We start from the raw sequence: 16459 nt of genomic DNA, 5'->3' as shown, positions 1-16459 counted from the left end.
TCGTACAATACGCGACATTTATCTTTGCAATTAAAGGTGCGTTTTATTTGGTATTAGCATCAACAGTTCGATGTTTTTAATTGAACCTCAATAAAGTGTACTTCCATTCAAATAGCTAAAGAACTTTTTTGTTATAATACTTTTTCCAAATTTGAAACTTTAAATGGCTCTACTGTAAAGTTGCAAAAATGTAGCTTAGATCAAATATCCTTTTACCCGTCGATATGAACGTGTCATTGCTGAAACTACTAGTGTCTTTTGTTGGATAATGTTTTTAAGAGCAAGAAACTAAATTATAAAGTTTTCATAGAAAGTGAACAAATTCACACATTCAGATTTCAGTTGTGGTCCACAGTATTTAATTACGAAAATGTGTAAGGTAGAGCAGAACCAACTAATTACCCGACAATCTTACTCTATATCCTCTAAATCCATATCCTATATTTCCCATAAATCCTACAAAATTATTTCTTCCACAGGTACATCCCGTCCAAAAGCCTCCAAATCCATATCCAAGACCTTTTTCCCAAAACGCGCCTCATCAGATAAAAGTCTAAGTCCGACCACATCGAAAAGTTCACGATCGATTACCAAATTGGGTTCGAAGTTCAAAGTATCTGGAACTGTGATTAAGAAGAGCGGCAGTGTTATGACCAGATCTAAACATGATTGTTTATCCAAAAAACCCCAGTCCTCTAATTTGTTATCAGGGAGCTCCTCCAAAATCCAACTGAAAAATCGAAAGAGTGAACGAAAAGGCGGCTTAAATGCTGGCGGATTATCTGATGGGATATTCGATGTTGACTCTGAGGATTCTTTGAAACACATGGAAAAATATAGGCCCTGCGATTGTGACCAAAGGACCCAGGTCAGTGTAGATGTTTGGAGTTGGCAGAACTTTCGTATGGTCGTCGCGTGTGCGGTTGTCGTTGTGCTCTTAGTTTCTGCACCTCTGATATTCTTGGGACAACGAGAGTGGTGATAAGGTTTTTAAGTGTAATATAATGATTAGCGATTATTTATGTTGTTTTTTGTTTATTTTTTTCTATTTCTTGTTTTGTGGGTTTTACCAGTGAACTCTATAAAAGGGGTTTTTCACCTGGTTTGATATTATGATCTACTTGTTATATCTGAGGATTTTACGTAATAGAATTCTCTTAGAATATATTGAGCTATGAAATAAAAATCCTACCGTTGAAGTACTCGTAGTACTGTAAGTGGTAATTTTTGTCTCATTCGCAGTAATAGTATTAGAGATGCGAATGCTTTTGAAGCAAGATCTCATATCTAACGGTAGGCGGTGGCTTAGCTCTGACCCTGACATTACTGACGTCCATGGGCGACGGTAACCACTCACCATCAGGTGGGCTGTATGCTCGTCTGCCTAAAACGGCACAATTTTTTTTTTATTACATTTTGGTAACTGTTGTAACTTCTTTTTTTTACAGCCAAATTAATCATTATTTTGGTCTATTTTATTTTTAAGTTCTACTTTATAGTAAAGCCTTTTTTTTCATTTTGTTATAACAATTTATATTTTTTATAACATGTTAGAAGCAATTAGAACAGTGAATATAGAACACAGTCCCTGGCAAGTTTCTAAAGCCTTGAGGTCGAAGGCTGTTTTCTACCGGGAAACTTCGTTTCTCTCGGTTGAGAGACGTGGGTGTTTTGCAAAAGTTTTTAATGAGGTAGAATACACAACACCGTTTACCTTTAAAAAGCTATGGATTCTATTGGACGGAGTAAACGAAGGTCTTTGAAGGATATTGTTTTTTTTTAAATCTTGTTGTTGAATGATATTGGATTACATTGCTGTCGCTGCGGAATACGCCCGGAATGATTACAAATATAATCGTGTAATTATAATAGACTTGACTCACACATCACGGTTTGTAACAACTCTCAGATTTGAGGTAGTGAATCGTTGGAATTGACAGGAATTAGTAGTTTTTTTATTTTATATTAAAGAGGTATTTTCAAATCGTCATAATTTTACCACTGATTCGGAATGCAGTTTCATTGTTCAGAAGAATCAACAAGAAATTCAGAGCTTGCCCTTTACCCATATAGGTAAAGCTGACTATATTTATCAAAACTAGTGGTCCCCTGGTAATCGACAATTCTCAATTTGACCACAGACTATAATCAATACGAAAAGTTTGACAATAAACAAATAGTATGCATGCGTGCGTATGTCAAATACATGGTAGTATGTGTAATGTTTTTTTTTTAATTGATTTAATGTATTTTTTATGTTAAATAAAAAAAAAAATGCATTGTGCACTCCTTCTCTATATTCTTTATAAGTGTGGGAAATTTCATGCTCCTCCGTCCCCGCAATTTTCGTAAAAAGGGGTACAAAGTTTTTGCTTCACGTATTAATATATAGATAATTAAATACCTACATGTTTCATAACGGTAATGACGGCGATCGGAAATTTACCCCGAACCCCGTGATATAGTAGTCAAACTTAATATAGGGAAAGATAAGACCTCATGAAATATTGAGATTGGAGTGAGCATTGAGTTAACTCTTATAGGGGAGGTCTCTGGATGAATAGTGAAGGCCCCACTTAGGAGAGTAAAGGCAAGAGAGAAGTGGAAAAATATTGCTTAGGATCGATTCACTTAGTTTCCACACAACAAAACCAGGCGTTTTACTTAAAGTTTAAATTGCAACTTGAGCTAGAATTCTAAAAATTTTCCGCTCAATGCTAAAATGACGTACATAATTTATACTTGCAGATAAAGCGGAGAATTTAATTAAATATTCCGAATGTTAGTCGTGTGTTCGTGACGTAATAAATCCCCGGGTAGCCGCCGGCGACTTACATTAATTAATGCGGGCCGTAACGAACGGGAACGTGTGGGCGTCAGGGTGCCAGGGTAACACAGGTGTGTGTACCCGCGGCAATGACAGAGCAAGGGTGGAAAATTAATACTGCTGCCCTGCCTACTAAGCTAACTTTCACTTACTATATAATATGATACTAGCTTTTGCCCGCGACTCCGTCCGCGTGGAATAGTTGCTATGGCATAACGCTAAATCTTACCCTCACTTCATTTACGTAGAAAGTGAAAATATTTTTGGTTTATGGAATGTTGTTTTAACCCCTATTTTGAAAAATTCTTTATTTGTGCTCCACTTGTATTGGCCTTACTGTGATGTTATATAGCCTATAGCCTTCCTCAATAAATGAGCTATCTAACACTGAAATAATTTTTCAAATCGTACCAGTAGTTCCTGAGATTAGCGCGTTCAAACAAACAAACTCTTCTGGTTTATAATATTAGTATAGATTACTCTACAAACTACAGCAACCAAGATTGCTATCACATAAGGGCGATATGCATGAGTATTAGTGCGAGATATGTAGATAGGAGCGTGTGGACTGATGCTTATTACGTATCGCATGAAACCTGCTGTGTTTGCAACAAAACGTGATAATGCGTAAATCAGCATCTCTTGTTTCCACGAGACTTAGTGTCTGTGGCCTATAAGCTTATGTGCTTAGTGTACTAGTATGAAATGATGTGCAGATGTATCCAACACGCGCTCAAGAAATTTTGTAATTGTAAAGTGTGAACGTGTGGGTAGAATGATATAGATTGCCTATTTCTGATGTGGAGGAATTATGTCTTTGAAGGTAGACCAGTCGTTGCTCGGCATTCTCAGTGTAGTGTTAATCGCTTTTGGTAACCACTCAACACCAGATCAACTCAGTCCAAACAAAATATATGAGTTGCGAATTAGCTAAGTAAAGCTTAGAACAGCATAGCATAGCTCCATAAATCCCTTAGATGCGATTCAGTCGTTCTCTTACTGATGACAATGTAAACTTAGGTGGGATCTCCCCTGCCCTATACCCTATTCATTATTTAACTGTTGAGGGTAACGGTTCTATTTCGGTCATGTCTTCAAATTCATTTTCAATAGCATCGAACGTGTCTTGACGAAGCAGTACCTTTGGCAATATGACAGATGTGTTTATTTATTTTTTATTGCGTAGATTGGTGGACGAGCTCACAGCCCACGCGGTGTTAAGTTACTGGAGTCCATAGACATCTACAACGTAAATGCGCCAACCACCTTGAGATATAAGGTCTCAGTATAGTTACAACGACTGCCCCACCCTTCAAGACGAAACGCATTACTGCTTCACGGCAGAAATAGGCGGGGTGGTGGTACCTACCCGTGCGCACTCACAAGAGGTCCTACCAGCCGTAAAGAATTATATTGAAATATTATGTTAATTGAGGTTCGGTACTATGATTGTTTCGGAGGCGCGGTTTGATAGTGCCCTTAAAAAAGGATAACGCATGAAACGATACCGTGTACTATGCTATCCTACTTCGATAAGGCTATGCGTCATGATAATCGCCTTATCGTAGCCGCCGCTGACTACTCCCCGAATCCTGATCATGCAGGAGCCAGTCACCGTCGACGCCCTAGACACGTCCTTACGGATCCATCAGATCCAATAACCTTTGCACTAGACGCCTTCAGCTCTAGGAGCAGGCTTAGGGACCTCGGTAACCGTACTCGTCGAACTCGACAAAGAGTTCGCCGTGCAACCTAACCCATGAATCAGCTCGCTGAGTTTCTCGCCGGATCTTCTCAGCGGGTCGCGATTCCGATCCGGTAGTAGATTCATTCGCGAAGCAGCTACTCTTGAGTTGTTAGGTCTCCTTCGGAGGCGCTCGGGCAGCTGTTAGCAAATCCCACCCCTCCTGGCTGAGCCTTTGCTCGCCCACCTGTCCTGGTGAAACTGGAAAGGCCTCCGGGCCACCAGTAATCCTCCAATCATAAAAAAAAAAAAAAAAATTAAAAAAAAAAAAAAAACTATGCTATCAGATACAAGTTGTATTCAAAATCGGTTGTTTCTCTACTTGGGGAATATAGTAAAGGTCTGTTAAACTGCTATATTTTACATAGGCAAATAATTTCGGAACCTTTACTGGTGGTACTTAGTGGTGGTATTTACTGGTGGTAGGACCTCCTGTGAGTCCGCGCGGGTGGGTACCACCACCCTGCCTATTTCTGCCGTGAAGCAGTAATGCGTTTCGGTTTGAAGGGTGGGGCAGCCGTTGTAATTTACTTGAGACTTTAGAACTTATATCTCAAGGTGGGTGGCGCAATTACGTTGTGGATGTCTATGGGTTCCAATAACCATTTAACACCAGGTGGGCTGTGAGCTCGTCCACTCATCTAAGCAATAAAAATAAAAACCTACCCGATGTCATGATAACTGCTGACTGATAACTGATAACGACGGTACTGCAATCGTGCTAGTTAGTTTAATATAGTAGTACATTTCAAATGAATTTAAGTGGCCATTTTTTCACAAACAATTTTCAGGAAAACAAAATACCAGTACCTTGCCAGTAGGTACCAGTGTATAATTCAGCATTTCGCATTGTAAACCGAAGCTCGGAAATTGAAGAGGGTGGGCGTATAACGCGCGTCACTGCGGTGCGGCGGCGTGGGTGTTTGTTTGTGGGTAGATGGGTGCAAAATAACACAATAGAAATATTTTTTTATGTTTGATTGTGTATACGCAACAAACATTAGACAATAGAAAAGAGATCTTTAAAAATACCATGGAGATATAGAATGATAATGATGTAAGTCGTATTTTAAAAGAAATGTGGGGATATATAGCTATCCCTTTCGCGCTACACTACGGTAATGGCAATGAAGTCGTTAACCATTACATTCATCCTTTATTGTTAGTTATGAATTTCTTCAGGGACCAGCAGATTTGAAATGTTTCTATCTTATTAATTTTAATTGGATTCGCAAAATTTTATTTGATTTCGATTGTAGAAAGGACTCCATTAATATAATTTACGCGACACCCTTAATCCTGGCTGTGGAAAAATTTTAACATTGGTAATGTTTGTTCGTCATTCGTATTGAAAAATAATTTAGATATAATACTTTTCAAAATATTCTTATTTTACTACTGTTTGGGCGAGTTGTGAGTTCGCACATTGCCATTGCCGTCTTGTTTAGCACCAGTAACCTCATAACACTAGGTGGGCTGTGAGCTCGTCCACCCATCAAAGCAATAAAAAACAAAAATAGACTACTTTAATTCATCCGTAATAAAAAATGGTTAATAAAAACTAAAATAACCCGTTCATAAACATTTGTAGTGAAGCAAGTATAAAAGCTTCTAAACTCGATGTGGTCACTAGTAGCTAACTCAGAGTTCTCCTACCCAGGTAGATGTTTGTCTTCGAAAGCACGCCGAGCACAAGGGTATGAATAGTGGTAGTACTTGATTACCCCCTAAAAAAGAAAATAAGGTCATCAACAAATCACCCCTAAAACAAAATTCTGTATTGTAACGCAGTAATATCATCCAATTAGTCGCTCTCCACCTGCTGTACGAGGAATTACGAAACAATAAGCCGATTAATTAGTTCAGTGATAACATTGTTATTGGATTTTGAAGTATAGACGGCTGAGTTAGAGGAGGATATTGTTACGAAGCAAAAGGAATCTGATTTTATGACTGTTATCGTAACTTGGTGACGTGTGACTGCTCTATAGTGTGTATTGGAAACCTTCGCAAAAGCCAAATATGGTAATAAAATAATTTTATCCTAGATTCCTTATTTTGCGTGTAATGTAAATAACCTAATGTAAAGTGTAGCTAACACTAACCCTAGCAAGAGCAGTGCTTCGCAGAATCTATCACCGGATCGGAAACGCGACCCTCTGAGAAGATCCGGCGAGAAACTCAATGGGCTGTGGGTTAATTTACTCGCCGAACTCTTCGTTACAAGTAACGGGTTCGACGAGAACGGTCACCGGTGCTTGTGGTACCTTAGCACCGTTAGTGGATCGGGAGAACCCGAAATGACGTGTTTTGGGCGACGTCGATTGTTTACCATTCGGTTCGTAGAAACGCGTATGGATTATTTGTACGTACACGTATATGCAATAGCAAAGCCTGAACTTGACCCGTGTGTCCTCCGTGACGTCACGTAACCATCGGACGCATCGTAAACATGTATTGTCTTCCCACGCGCGTTCGTCAAATCATATCTTTTATAAAAAAAAATCTTCTTTCACTTTTAGCGTTCGAAAATTATACAGAACTAGCTGACCCGGTAGACTTCGTAGTGCCACCTGTCCTGGTGAAACTGGCCACTAGTAATCTTTCAATCATAAAAAAAAACTTCTTAGTGCCTCAATCGATAAATAAAAAACCTAAGCTATTGTATAAAATAAACTTAAAACAAACAAAAGAAATCCGTCCGACGGGGGGGGGGGGGGGGAACACATCAAATAGAAAACAAAATTGTTATTTTTATTCAATTCCGAGCATTTTCATATTTATCTACTCCTTCTCTGGACTTCCACAAATAATTCAATACCAAAATTAGCCAAATCTGTCCAGCCGTTCTCGAGTTTTAGCGAGACTTAACGAACAGCAATTCATTTTAATATATATAGATTACGTGTTTTGATTATAAAATAGTTAATTTTACGTCACTCGCTTGCATAGAAAGTCTTTTTTATATAAGAAAACCTTGTAAGTGAAGTTTGATGGGGTAAGGCATTTAAAAAAAACATTGCATAGATGGGTGAACTGGGGTAGTACTGGGGTAGTAAGGGAAATAAGTATGCAAGAAGTACGAAAGGCTGTACAAGATATGAAGAATGGAAAATCTATTGGACCAGATGGTATTCCAATAGAAGTGTGGAAGTTTCTGAAAGCGGATGGATGCACGTGGCTGACTTTATTCTTCAATAAATTGTTTCAAGAAGAGGCCATGCCTGACGAGTGGTGCAAAAGTTCACTCGTGCCTGTATTTAAGAGCAAAGGTGACATACAGGTATGCGACAATTATAGAGGAATAAAGCTCATGTCACATAGTATGAAAGCTTGGGAGAAAGTGATAGCGAGAAGAATGAGAGATGAGAGTGAGGTATCACAAAACCAATTCGGGTTCATGCCGGGACGCAGTACAACGGACGCCATTTTTTGCCTGCGCCAATTGTGCGAAAAATATCGCCGTGCAAGTAAAAATGTGCACATGGTGTTTGTTGATTTAGAAAAAGCGTATGATAGGGTTCCCCGTGAGGTTTTGTGGTGGAGCATGAAAGTGAAAGGAGTGCCAGGGAAATACCAACGGCTTGTTCGAGCTATGTACGGTAGAGCTAGTACGTACGTACGCTCCGCAGCTGGCGATAGCGACGAGTTCAGTGTGGCGGTAGGCTTACACCAGGGATCAGCTTTAAGCCCTTACCTGTTCATCCTAATAATGGATGCCCTAACATCGGACATACAGGAAGAGGCGCCTTGGTGTATGCTGTTCGCCGACGACATTGTTCTCGTTGGAGAGGAAGGGCCTGAGATACAGAGGAGATTGGCAAAATGGAAAGAAAGGTTGGAAAACGTGGGTTTGAAGATCAGTCGAACAAAAACCAAGCACATGTTTTGTGATTTTGGTGGTTCTTCAGACTTCACGCCAATCGCCTTAGATGGTGTATCCCTGCCAGTCTGCTCCGACTTCAAGTACCTCGGCTCTATACTCCAGAACGACGGCAACATAAACCGGGACGTCACAAATCGAATAAACGCTGGTTGGATGAAATGGCGACAGGTCTCTGCAACAGCATGCGATCGTAGAATGCCCCTTCAGCTCAAGGGTAAAATTTACAAAACGATCATTAGACCTGTCGTGCTGTATGGATCTGAGTGTTGGGCGACGAAAGTTAAGCATGAAAGAGGAGTGCATGCGGCCGAGATGCGAATGTTGAGATGGATGTGTGGAGTGACAAGAATGGATAAGATAAAGAATGAGTATATCAGAGGAAGTTTGAAAGTGGCCCCGGTAAACAACAAATTAAGGAGCAGACGGTTAGCGTGGTATGGACATGTGATGCGTAGAGAGAAGATGCATGTGACTAGGAGATGTATGGAAATGGTAGTGCAAGGTAGAGGGGGAAGAGGTCGACCGAAGAAGACATGGATGGAGTGTGTGAATGACGATATGAGAGAGAGAGGAGTGAGTGTTGAGATGACGGCTGATAGAAGAGAATGGAAGAGAAAAATTAGCTGTGCCGACCCCACATAGTGGGATAAGGTGGAGAAAAAGAAGATTGCATAGATGGGTGAACTATCATTATGACCATGGTCTTGCCTCTTACTTACCACCAAGGATGGCAACTGTGGACCAGAATCCAGATACACCACTACGTGATTGCGGTAACGAACCAAGAAACAGGAGCTGGAAGCCTCATATTGTATTATACAATAACTGACCTGTCCTAAAACTGGAAACCGTCTTCACAGCAGAAATAGGCAAGATGGTGGTACACAACTTAGGTATTCATGTTTTTCTTTTTTTCTTTTTTATTGCATACATGAGTAGACAAGTACACAACCCACCTGGTGTTAAGTAGTTACAACAGCCCATAGAAATCTACAACGTAACGGAGCCATCCACCTTAACATATGACTTCAGTTACAGTTACATAGTGACCAACCCCTCAAACAGAAACGCATTGCGCAACGTGTGTTTCCAACCCGTGCGGACTCATAAAACGTCCTACCACCAGTAACTACCTGCCTACCCACCACCAATTAGCGATATGCATAATGCCTAAAAATAACCGGAAGCAAATGCTAACGAGTTAGAGGTAGACGACTTGTGTTGTATTTATAATAAACGATAGGCTCCACTGAGTCCTCTCTTTTGTTCATGTCTTCGTTCATCGGTTGTGTTATGGCTAGCTTTACAATCCACTGAGTTTCTCGCCGGATCTTCTCAGTGGGTCGCGTTTCCGATCCGGTGGTAGATTCTGCGAAGCACTGCTCTCACTAGGGCCAGTGTTAGCAACGCCTCCTGGTTTGCGCCCCGAGAGCTCACATACACGTTAGGGTTACGCTGACATAGCCACTCAAATTTATTCGCTAAGGTAGGAAAGTAGTTAGCTTTTTATGTCTTATGCCAACGTGCGAAATAGTGACCGCTCTACAGCTGATACACACACAAGTACCTACAGATTCTCTATACACCGAAAACAATATATCAAAACCCACACACACACTTCAAATACAAAACTTCATGTTACGTCACAACAGAAGAATGCACAAACTCGAAAGTGCACTATTTCGAACATAAATTTCATACGCGCGTCGCAATAGGGATGAAATACCGCATTTCGCAATACTCAAGGTCATAAGTCCCAACGACAACAACGCGAAAAGCGTCTTTATGTTCGTCTGCATTACGATTCGGCCACAGCACTTAACTGAGTTGGGTTGTTGAGTCTAAAATTGAATGTCAGTTAAATCGAGTTGTGTAATGCGGCAAGGTTGCTAATCCGAGAATGCTTGGTACGACGATGAATACAGATATGCAGTGAGGTTGATATGTTTTGGGGGTATTTAGCGTAATTTTGTGTTGCTTAAATTCTTCAAATTACAAATACTTCAATGGACGGATTCCAATTATAATCAACTTTAAATATAAAAAGAGGTGGTTCGTAATCTAGGACATTTGTTGAATTATTTATTTCTTCGAGGGCGGAGCGCCATGACTTTATTCGTCGCTGTTGCCGTTACAATTTTAGGCCGTTGTGATATAATTAAATGGAAGATAAACTCTAAATATTGTGTTTCCTTATCTATTTATTGGTCTAACTTCTTTCAGCACCGGTAGTTCCGCGTTTCGATATTTTAGGAATAATACTTTAATATTGAATAAAAGAAAGAAAAAAATCGTGTGCAATTCGCACGTGGTAGAAGTGAAACCTTAAAAATTTTTGGCTTCAAGATAATGAGACGAATGTAAAATTTCGGGAAGAGGATAATTGTATCGGTTTTAGTAATGATCATAGTGATTCAAAGTTTGATAATAAGCTTACATTTTATTCGGATATATTACATAGATTTATTCAGAATGTATTAAGTACGAATATTAGGTACGAGAATCACGAATATAAGAAACACTGTATAATGCTTCCTATCTCATTTTTTCCCACGTGAAATCTTATGAATTTATGTGACTGTCTCTTTTTACTGTCGCTTTTTCGTTTCATCGTATTTCGAATTACAATGATGCTATTGAAGTTTTCACTTCAAAAATTGTTCACAAGCGGAAGAAGTGAAACCTTCAAAAGTAATCTCGTTCTCGCTTAGACTAGATTTCCTTGATATGTCACTTTTTGAGTGTCGCTTATTCATTCCATCCAGTTAAAATTTTTAGCAGTGTTAAAGATGTTTAAACTTCCGAATACAGAAGTCACAACATAAATAAGTATGACCTTATTAGGCACTTTCAAATGATAAATTCCTGTGTAGAAAACACTGACCCCCAATTTAATACCGAGTCCGTGCTGAAATTGAAACTAAAACTTTAGACCGTTCTGTGGCTTAGTTACGTCAATGGATTCTGTCATATTATCTGATGTATTTTGCCCACTGAAGTAGGAAACCTATGGAAATGAAACGTCGACAAAAAATTCGTGCCACTGTGACGTCATCTGGCCACAAAACATGGCGGTTTTAGTGCTGCCCGGAAGATTTTAATGTTAGTAGGTTTTATCGATAAACGTTCTTGGCTTATTTTATTTTAAATATTGTTGAGTATGAATGTATTTGTAGAATTTATACTTTAATAGGAAGTAAGTATATTGTTATGTGCAAAGATGATGTGATTTAGATATTATGTGAAATCTAAGACGAGTTCGTGCTTCAAATTTTCCAAGTAAACGATATGACGATTTTTAAAATTTGCTACACTGATTTTATAAAGTTGTCGTTTGCCGCAAAACATAAAGATATGGCATAGTACAGTGCCATCAGCCCATTTCTAGCATGCTGAATGTTATCGTATTTTGAGTACGTGTTTTTCTTAGACTATTACAATCTATTTTAATTGTTTTGCTGACTCTAAAGTCCGTAACACACTACCGCAGCGCACCTCAAGGAAGGTGCACCGCACTACCGCACCACACGCAAATTTTAAACTTATCAAGGGACCGCCTGATAAAAAAAAACACCTACAGAACATTTATTCGTTAACGAATTTACAATAGTGTTTTACTCACTGCGGAATAAAACTATTTTATTTAAATAGTTCCGAAGAGATTTTGTCGGTAGCCTTTTTCCCGAAATATCTAAACAGAATGTCTAAATATGTTTTGATGACATATTTTAAAGAGGTATTTATGATTAGTGTCATGATGAATAGATTCTGACCGAAAAATGGTGTCCGATATTTCGGATTCAAATATATTAAGTGTATAATCTATGTTTCGGATGAGGGCTCCATAATGAATTTAAATATATATAGATAATAGTTTTGGGGCATCGACTTTCTTGAGATCCTATAAAATATGTTTTAATTATTATTTTTGTATGTTTTAAGCATGATAAAATTATAAATTTTATATAAGCAATCATATTAAATCGATATCAAAGTCAATAAATAATGTACAACCCAAAACAGACAACCGAACTGACGTGACAATGACATTTGGCGCGCTAAACATGGCGGATTTTCGGCCTCATTAGACGGAGACGGAGACATTTACGTATATTCATGTTTCATTTTATGTACGCACTGAAATACTGTTATATTGTTTTCCTGCGAGTTAAAGTGCTGAGTAAGAACGAGAAAGATATATGTGTTATGTGTGTGCCTTCAAAATGGGTGCTATTTATATAAGCAATTGTACGTATAGAACAATATGTCGTGTCCCTACTATATAGGTCTATGATTTTGCCAATAAATCTGTCTTATAGAATTTGGTAGAATTTCAGACCGATATATTTGTTTTTTTTAAGTCGACAAAAAATTGTATTGCGTTTATTGTTACGTCTGTTAAATGTTGTTCAGTTAAATATCACTCAAAGACTTGTCACGACATCCTTTAATATAACATAGAATAGTAACAAAGGAGGATTTTTTCGGGTTTACATAAATATATAGCCGGTAGTAAATTCGATTCTCGTTAACCGATATTCTACGCGGTATTCGAATATCTAAAATACATTATTTTCTGTCCTCGACTTTCTTCCTATGTTAATGTTCGAAGAGTGATCATTTGAAATGTATAAATAAAAACCTTAAATTCCGTTGATACAACACGTGCTAAGTAAGAAGCCATTAAAACAAAGGTTCATAGTACAGATCCAATTTGTTTTGCGATACGTATCTTTCGGCTTTACGAAATTACGAGCTCGTTTTCACCGAACGAAAGCCTTCACGAGATCATTGAAATCAAATTATGTACGTGAAACGTATATATTTATATGGCTTCTCAGTTTCAAGACTACATTACTACACTAGCTTTTGCCCGCGACTTCGTCCGCGTGGAATAGTTTACAAATAATGCTTTATTTTAGAATTTGGTTAGCATAAAAACTTTATAGTGAGTCCACCTTAACATATAGACATTCGCGGACTTTTTTTTAGATTTTTTAAAGGGGAACAATTCTGTCATACATTATTTTAGCGAAACTTTAACCGTTTCTGCAGCGCACGCAGCGGAAGCTCTCAAAAGCGAAAAAAAAAAACGATTTTGAAACATCCTTTATTGGTGCTGTTATCTTAGCGTGATGTTATATAGCCTATTATAGCTTTCCTCAATAAATGGGCTATCTAATACTGAAAGAATTTTTCAAATCGGACCAGTAGTTCCTGAGATTAGCGCGTTCAAACAAACTCTTCAGCTTTATATACCTACATATTATGTTCGAGTTGAAAGGCTATTTAGGTTAAGGGACATTTTTTACAATTTTACAGGAGAGCCATTTAAAGTTTAAAATTTGGAAAAGATATCATAACAAATAAACTATTTGAAAAAAAACAAAATATCATGACAAATAAACTTCAGTTGTTTGAATAATTTGAGTTCAATTAAAAAAAAAAACATTGAACTGTTGATGCTAATACCAAATAAAACCTACCTTTAATTACAAAGATAAATGTCGCTTAAACCAAATAATCTTTCACACTTCGATATGTTGAAGTTATTACATTAGGTACAGCAAAAAGAGCTTTCATCTTTTTCAATTATTAATTGTATTTTCTTCTGTATCTTATGTGATTCAGTTCAATATTTTGATTATTCGTGATGGGTACGTTATGAAAAAAATTATAATACTTGTACCGTGATGATTCTTAAATATATAATTTTCAAAATTTTTCTCCCTCCAAAAACAAGACCTTCATTAGGTGTATTACACAAGATTGCTTGGATTTTCCTGTTTACATACATGCAAACGGCATTGTGAAGAGGTGTACTCTACTATTTACTCATTACCTCATAATTTCCCTTATCTCAGATCAATTCACACTGGACAGCGAGTACATCAAGCGCTATCTCGGCGAGCTGACAACCATGCAGGAGTCCAGACTACTGCAGCTAAGGAAATGGATAGCTGAATTGCAAAAGGGCAAGGTACCTTACCAAAAGCTGTTTCACGTTTTCGTATTTTACTAGAGGATAGGCAAGTCCAAGGTCCACTGTTAGCCGTAGTAATGCTTCTTGGCATCGTTAGCCACTTGCCACCGTAGTTGTTGAAGCAAAAAGCATTGAAGCAAAAATAGTTGCAATTCGTTGCAGGCAATCATACGTCAGGCCATACATAGTACATAGTGCATCATACATAGTGATTTTTGGGATCCTGGTGTACTTTTTTGTTGTGTTTCTGGAATAACGCTGGAGATTGACTCTGAAGGTGGAATGTTTAAGGTTTAACTAACTTTTTTAGAAATTGGTATAAATATTTTATCTCTCGTGGCTCTCTTGTGAGAAATCACAAGACCGCGGTTGTCACGCATTGCTGGGCTTAGAGTTTTGCTGAGACTGATAACGAAAACTTCATAAGGGTTGGCAATCTCCTACCGACGTCCCGTTCATTTCTTAACATATCATGAAGAATACGTTTTAACCCTTTCATTAACATCCATTACTATATTACCCGTCGCCAAACGCCGCCTGTACACGATGTGTGACCATAGTCACCAGCTGATAGACTCTGCTTGTACACGATGGGTGATGTGCGCACTTACAGCACGGAACTCTGTTACCTGCGAAGCACTCTGCAAGGCTTGCTGTAGCGAAAGTGTTAACATAAATCCTCTTCGTTCATAAGAAATCTTTGCAAAAATCCAGGTGCCAAGTGACACGACCTTATTACGTTTCCTTCGGGCTCGGGACTTCAATGTAGAGAAAGCTAGGGAGATGCTCTCGCAGTCGCTTCTGTGGAGGAAGAAGCACCAGGTCGACAGGATTCTGTCAGAATACGAAACGCCCGACGTCGTGAAGCAATACTTCCCCGGAGGGTGGCACCATCACGACAAGGGTAACCGGATTTTTTTGATTTTTATTTGATCACATTTATGTACACAATAAAAAATATATATTTGTTTTTGGATGAGTGAGCTCTGATATATTATTCAAAGGATGCGTAATGATATTAAGGTAACAAGACACTTTAAGTAGCTTACCGTAGTTCTGGCGAATTGTGAATGCTCAGAGCATTCTTTTTGCAACAAATTAATTTCAATCTTACGATTAGTGAAAGTAATTCTGCGGTCAAATAAGGAATCTTTTGGTATTTCTACCTCCAGATGGACGGCCGCTTTATATTTTGCGTCTCGGACAAATGGATGTGAAAGGCCTGCTCAAATCTATCGGAGAAGATGGACTTCTGAAGTTGGTAAGTGATCTGAATCTATTTATTTCTTTATTTTTTTATTTATAACTTCATATACTAGAAAGTATAAAGGCGGACTTAATGCCATAGGCATTCTCTAACAGTCTACCTTAGGGGAGTGCAGAGATGAAGCTTGGTAGGTGTAGTGTGAAGGTGATATTACTTAAACATATGTGTATATATATTCTACTAGGTCATTTTACACATTAGAGTCACATATGATAAAAAAGCTGACGGAAAACTTTATTGGATGAAAACGAAATATAGAAATTAGTAGCAAATAAAAACTAACAATTGTACCTGGCCATGTCAACGGACTGCTAGTCCTGAGCAGTTGTTGACATATAAGAGTTTTTTCATTCCAGACTCTTCATGTTTGCGAAGAAGGGCTGAAACTACTCGAAGAAGCCACTCGTTCATCGGAGCACGCCGTCCAGTCCTGGTGCATGCTGGTCGACCTGGACGGGCTGAACATGCGGCACCTGTGGAGGCCGGGCGTGCGGGCGCTGCTCCGCATCATACAGATCGTGGAGGCCAACTACCCGGAGACCATGGGCCGCGTGCTCATCGTTAGGGCTCCGAGGGTCTTCCCTATACTGTGGACTATCGTTAGCACTTTTATCGGTCAGTATTTGTTTTTTTGCATCGATTGGTAGACGACCTCACCTGGTGTTAAGTGGTTATCGGATATCTATAACGTAATGCCGCTACCCACCTTGAGATATGTTCTAAGATCTCGGTATAGTTACAACGGCTGCCCT

The 16459-nt window shown here is 38.7% G+C and overlaps 1 protein-coding gene across 3 annotated transcripts in view; it reads left to right on the top strand.

Annotated features, from left to right (window-relative positions):
• The window catches only part of retm (real-time), a 70762-nt gene that overhangs the window by 45067 nt on the left and 9236 nt on the right, over positions 1 to 16459 (top strand). For all 3 annotated transcript variants that reach the window (XM_089729318.1, XM_089729317.1, XM_089729319.1), the window contains exons 6-9: positions 14322 to 14437; positions 15155 to 15344; positions 15613 to 15701; positions 16064 to 16322. In XM_089729318.1, coding sequence (XP_089585444.1) covers positions 14322 to 14437; positions 15155 to 15344; positions 15613 to 15701; positions 16064 to 16322 — 654 coding nt within the window. The remainder of the gene's footprint in view (positions 1 to 14321; positions 14438 to 15154; positions 15345 to 15612; positions 15702 to 16063; positions 16323 to 16459) is intronic.

The sequence above is a fragment of the Bombyx mandarina genome, chromosome 08 (genome assembly GCF_030267445.1).
Source record: "Bombyx mandarina strain Sakado chromosome 08, ASM3026744v2".
Lineage (NCBI taxonomy): Eukaryota > Metazoa > Arthropoda > Insecta > Lepidoptera > Bombycidae > Bombyx > Bombyx mandarina.
Note: the sequence above shows the minus strand (reverse complement) of the source record. Positions and strands in the feature narration are given on the sequence as shown.